Source organism: Cebus imitator, unplaced genomic scaffold, assembly GCF_001604975.1.
Source record: "Cebus imitator isolate Cc_AM_T3 unplaced genomic scaffold, Cebus_imitator-1.0 Scaffold444, whole genome shotgun sequence".
NCBI classification, from domain to species: domain Eukaryota; kingdom Metazoa; phylum Chordata; class Mammalia; order Primates; family Cebidae; genus Cebus; species Cebus imitator.
Genome location: NW_016107759.1, coordinates 2,355,914 through 2,357,095, shown reverse-complemented (window position 1 = coordinate 2,357,095; position 1,182 = coordinate 2,355,914). Strand labels below are relative to the sequence as shown.

Genomic DNA, 1,182 nt, shown 5'->3' with positions numbered 1-1,182 from the left:
CATTCGAGATCATAACAGACGTGACTGCTCATCGCTGTACTTTTTAAAAGTCCTCGGCTGGGCGTGGTGGCTCACCCTTGTAATCCCAGCACTTTGGGAGGCCGAGGCGGGCATATCACCTGAGGTTGGGAGTTCGAGATGAGCCTGACCAACATGGAGAAACCCTGTCTCTACTAAAAATACAAAACTAGCTGGGTGTGGTGGCACATGCTTGTAATTCCAGTTACTCAGGAGGCTGAGGCAGGATAATCGCTTGAACCAGAGGTTGCACCACTGCACTCCACCCTGGGCAACAAGAGTGAAAATCCATCTCAAAAATAAAAAGTCCTCTGCAGCACTGACCCCAGACCTAGGTGGACAGAAACGCACATTTACTGACCGAAGGAAGACTTCCTCCATGGTGGTGACAGAGGCCCCGAAGCTGGCAATGCCCAGCTCTTTCTGCTTCTTCTCCAGTTTAGCAAAGAGGCTTTCAAACCTGAAAAACAGACCCAGCATGATGAGTTGCTTCTCAGTGACTTTCTAGATAATTTGTTCCTAAAGCATTACCCCACTTGGCTGGGTGTGGTGGCTCATGCCTGTAACCCCAGCACTTTGGGAGGCCAAGGCAGCAAATCACCTGAGGTCAGGAGTTCGATATCAGCCTTATCAACATGGTGAAACCTGTCACTAATAAAAACAGAAAAAATTAGCCAGGTGTGGTGGCAGGTGCCTGTAGTCCCAGCTACTTGGATAGCAGAGGCAGGAGAATCACTTGAACCCAGGAGGTGGAGGCTGCAGTGAGCTGAAATCGCACCACCCCACTCTAGCCTGAGTTGCAGAGTGAAACTCCATCTCAAAAAAAAAAAAAAAAGATGCCAGGTGCTGTGCAGTGGCTCACACCTATAATCCTAGCACTTTGGGAGGCTGAGGTGGATGGATTGCCTGAGCTCAGGAGTTCAAGACCCGCCTGGACAACACGGTGAAACCCTGTCTCTACTAAAACACACACACACACACACACACAAATAGCAGAGTATGGTGGCATGTGCCTGTAATTCCAGTTACTTGGGAGGCTGAGGCAGGAGAATTGCTTAAACCTGGGAGACGGAGGTTTCAGTCAGCTGAGATTGCACCACTGTACTCCAGTCTAGGCAACAGTGAGACTCTGTCTAAAAAAGAAACCAAAAAAACACTCAAGGA

General features: G+C 49.2%; 1 protein-coding gene across 1 annotated transcript in view; it reads right to left on the bottom strand.

The window, feature by feature from the left end:
* LOC108290915 (ATP-binding cassette sub-family A member 3) overlaps positions 1 to 1,182 on the bottom strand; it is a 76,793-nt gene that overhangs the window by 19,048 nt on the left and 56,563 nt on the right. The window contains exon 19 of the mRNA XM_017511004.2: positions 380 to 478. Coding sequence (XP_017366493.1) covers positions 380 to 478 — 99 coding nt within the window. The remainder of the gene's footprint in view (positions 1 to 379; positions 479 to 1,182) is intronic.